Below are 4,363 nucleotides of genomic sequence, written 5' to 3' on the forward strand. Positions count from 1 at the left end.
GGGTTCAATCCCCCATCGGCATGTACATGAAGCAACTGATTGATGTTTCTCACATCGATGTTTCTCTCTCTCCCCCTTCCTTTTTCTAGAATCAATGAAAAACATATCCTCCAGTGAGGATTTTAAAAAAAGAGAGACAAAACTGTTATGGACTGAATGTCTGTGGTCTCCCTCCTCCCCAAATTTGTATATTGAAGTTTTGACCTGAAATACGACTATATTTGGAGATGGGAGCTATGAGGAGGTGAGAAAGTTTATTTATCTCATAAATGTAGAGCCCAGTATGATAGAGCTGGTGTCCTTGTAAGAAGAGAAATACCGGAGATGTCTCTCTCCTCCTGTGATGACACAGCCATAAGGGCCAGCTTTCACCAGACACCAACCTTGCTAGCACCTTGATCTTCGACTCCTAGCCTCCAGAACTGTGAGAAAATAAATTCCTGCAGTTTCAGCCACTGGTCTATGATATTTTGTTATGGCAGCCAGAGCAGATACAGCCACCAAATATAACATATGGACCTGCTTTTTATTCTGATTTGAGCAAACGAACAAACCCGTAAAATAACATCATTGAAACAAGTGGGAAAATTTTAATATGGGCTAGGAATTAAATGTTATTAAGGAATTATTGTTTGTTTTGTTAGGTATGATAATGGTATTGTGGTGTTTTTTAAAATATGATTTCATTGATTTGAGAGGAAGGGATAGGGACAGAGAGTTAGAAATACTGATGAGAAACACCAATGGGTTGCCTCACCACCCCCAACAGATCAAGCCTGAAACTCTGGCATGTGCCCCCACCAGGAATCGAACTGGCAACTTCACCTCAACCAACTAAGCCACATCAGTGGCTGGGCTGTGGTTTGTTTTTGTGGGGTTTTTTTTGTGTGTGTGTGGTTTTTAAATATATATATATTTTATTTCAGAGAGGAAGGGAGAGGGAGAGACAGAAACATCCATGATGGGAATCACTGATTGGCTGCCTCTGCCCCCCCCCATGGGGATAGAGCCCACAAGGAAACCCGGGCATGTGCCCTGACTTGGGAATTTAACTGTGACTTCCTGGTTCATCGGTCAATGCTCAACCACTGAGTCATGCCAGTCAGGCTGTGGTTTGTTTTTTAAAGTCCTTACTTAATAAAGATGCTTTCTCTACTCGGTCGTAAAAAAAGAAGGAAATTTTACCCTTTGCAATAGCATGGGTATGTAGGGTGCGGCTATAGGGTTAAGTCTCGGACTGACCTGTTGGCAAAGCCACAAACAAGTCACAGCTTAGAGGGTATGGTCCTCTTAGCATAATTAGGCTTGACCTTATCACACTCCCTAGATCTTATCTGGGAAGCTAATGGGCTGAGGGAGATGCAGCAAGTGCTGCCAAAACAAGTGAAACTCAAAGAACACTGTAACTATGGTGACCACTACCTTGTTTACTCTGGCTATAAAATAAAGGCTCAGCTTGCCTCTGGATCTCTCTCTGTGGCCTCAGCCAGGCACAGGAAGATCCATAGACCCAGCTTATTCTCTTTGTCTGTCATTTCTTCATCCTTCACCACCCTCACTTAGGCTTTTGAACCCTTGGCTGAGCTGGCTCGGCACATGGGTAGACCTGAAGAGTATTATGCTAAGTAAAATAAGCCAGTTAGAGAAAGACAAGCACCATATGATTTCACTCATATATGGAATCTAATGAACAAAATGAGCTAACAACCAAAACAGAGACAAACTCATAGATAGAGAGCAGGCTGGGAGTGGGGGTGGGAGTGGGTTTCTGGTGGGTGTGGAGGGATTGAGCAAAGAGGAAGAGAAAAAATTCATGGGGGAAAAAAGATACTTTCTGAATTACTTATGAGTAAAATATAATGCTTGGGATCTTCTTTAAAACACTTCAAAAAGAGAGAAGAATGCCCGGCTGGCATGGCTCAGTGGTTGAATATCAACCCAGGAACCAAGAGGTCGTGGGTTCGATTCCTGATCAGGGCACATGCCCAGTGTGCGGTGTGTAGGAGGCAGCCAATCAGTGATGTTTCTCTCTCATCAATGTTTCTATCTCTCTATCCCTCTCCTTTCCTCTCTCTCTCAAAATCAATTTTTTTAAAAAAGAGAGAAAAGTAGGTGGGAGGATAGGTTTTGATAAAATGTATTATCTGTACAAATAGCTGATGGGTATATAGGGGTTCATTATACCATTCTCTGTACTGTTGTGTATCTTTGAGATTTTTCCATAACAGTATTTTAGAAGAATGATGAGACTTAAGTATCATACAACGTATGCTAATAAAGTATATTTGTCAACAAACATTTTAAAGTATTTGATAACATGTATAAATGTATGTTAGCAAAATTATCAATGATCTCTGACTCTGGTGGGAAGATTCCATGCCCTCCCCTCCTCACACACACACCCAGTTTGCTGGCTCCCTGGATCCCCCTGGGGGGTGACAAATCTGCCAAGAACCTTCTTGAGAACAGAATCTACATCATATCACTTTTGTAACCCTTACAGGGCCATCCCAGAGATTCTGATTTAATCTGCCTGGAGTAGGACTCAGTATATTTTATCTTTTTAAAAATTGATTTGAGAGAGAGAGAGAGAGATTGGCTGCCTCCTGCACACCGCACACTGGACATGTGCCCTGATCAGGAATCTGTTGCCTCTCATACTCTCCTAAAGCAACAGAGGAATTGAATCCCCAACCTAGGTATGTACCCTGAACAGGAATTGAACCCGCCACCTCCTGGTGCACTGGAGGAACTGAGCCACACAGGCCAGGGGGTGGTTCCAGTACTTTTCAGAAACTCCCAAGAGGATTCTTATTTGCAGCCTGTAGGAACTACTGGGCCCTAAATTTGTTCTTGGTGCTAATAAATTTTTATAGAATCAGTGAATAAATTAACAAAGGGGCTCCCTTGATAGTCACAACAACGGAAAGGCAGATGGGAAACACCGTACACATTTTACGGCTGAAAAAACAGACTGAGAGAAAAGGGCATCCCCGCCCCACTCCAGTGAAACCAGTAGCTCTGGGAATACTCCTCCACACTGGCGAGAGCCATGGTGCCCAGAGTGGGTGTGGGGAGCAAGAATGGAGTTGTGCTGAGTCCATTTCCCTGGTCCTGCGGGTGATTCTCGCTCAATGAGGCCGGTGGTGGGGAAGAGGTCCTGGGGAGGGAAGGTGCAGGCCTAGGTTGGGGTTGACCTGATGCTCAGGGTGTATTTTTTACATAAAATCGCACAAAACTGAGGGAAGCCTAGGACTCGACTCCTATCCTCCCCACTCCGCTGCAAGCCTGTGGAGCTCCTATATATCCCCGGCAGACCTTCCCTCTTCTTTTTTTTAAAAAATATATTTTATTAATTTTTTACAGAGAGGAAGGGAGAGGGACACAGAGCCAGAAACATCGATGAGAGAGAAACATCGATCAGCTGCCTCCTGCACACTTCCTACTGGGGATGTGCCCGCAACCAAGGTACATGCCCTTGACCAGAATCGAACCTGGGACCCTTGAGTCCGCAGGCCGACGCTCTATCCACTGAGCCAAACTGGTCATGGCGACCTTCCCTCTTCTTGCTTTACCCTCCCCTACCATCTCCGAGCCCCAGCGAAGTGGTGGACCTCTGGGCCTCACCCCGAGCTGGCCGATGCTTGCAATGGGAACCGTCTGGTTTCCCGCTGTCCCTGCACCCACTCGAGCACAGCACACAGTTTGGTGACTACAGAGCCTGCGCATCCCCAGGTGCCATAGGGAAGGGGCTGTCAGAAAGGCCAACGCGCTTGAGCGCAAGAGCCCTCACTTCGCTGATGGCCGCAGCACACGGGTGGGGCTGGAGGCTGGTTTTTGACACAGTGTGAACTCCTCAAAGGTGGGGGTGCCTAGCGAGATAGAGATCTGGGAGGGAAGTTTCTGCTCCGAGGCCCTGGAAATCACGTGGCCTTACAACTGCCTTAAGGCCTGGTGCCTGGAAACCCCCGTCTCTCTCCAAAGCCCCGCCCCAAAACTCAGGGGTTTTTGTGTGAGTTTTGTTTTTTCACTGGTCAGGGCTGGAAGACACAGCAGCGATAGTTTCCTTTCAGCCGACCCCACTCGCTTTACAAATAAGGAAACGACTCCTATTGGGGAAATGACTCGCTCAGGTCTACACAGCAGTGGCCGGCTGATCCGACCCTTAGAATCCACCCACTTAGCCCGCTTCCCGGCCCCGGCTACCTGTTGCCATGGTGATGACTGCAGGCTCCGGCTGAGACTCGGACTGCGGTCGCAGGAGGCTGGAGAGGCTGACGACCGGGCTGGACACGCTGACCATGAACCAAGTCCCGTCCAGGGCCCGCGGGCAGCTCTGCTCTGGGGCCAGGCCCCTGACCCA

The 4,363-nt window shown here is 47.2% G+C and overlaps 2 protein-coding genes across 5 annotated transcripts in view; both read right to left on the reverse strand.

The window, feature by feature from the left end:
- The window catches only part of TAPBP (TAP binding protein (tapasin)), a 12,395-nt gene extending 8,038 nt beyond the window's left edge, over positions 1-4,357 (reverse strand). The window contains exon 1 of the mRNA XM_005867946.2: positions 4,207-4,357. Coding sequence (XP_005868008.1) covers positions 4,207-4,303 — 97 coding nt within the window. The 5' untranslated portion in view covers positions 4,304-4,357. The remainder of the gene's footprint in view (positions 1-4,206) is intronic.
- LOC102253500 (ral guanine nucleotide dissociation stimulator-like 2) overlaps positions 1-4,363 on the reverse strand; it is a 31,644-nt gene that overhangs the window by 17,281 nt on the left and 10,000 nt on the right. The gene's annotated exons all lie outside the window — the stretch shown is intronic.

This window comes from Myotis brandtii, unplaced genomic scaffold (genome assembly GCF_000412655.1).
Source record: "Myotis brandtii unplaced genomic scaffold, ASM41265v1 scaffold2561, whole genome shotgun sequence".
Taxonomy (NCBI): domain Eukaryota; kingdom Metazoa; phylum Chordata; class Mammalia; order Chiroptera; family Vespertilionidae; genus Myotis; species Myotis brandtii.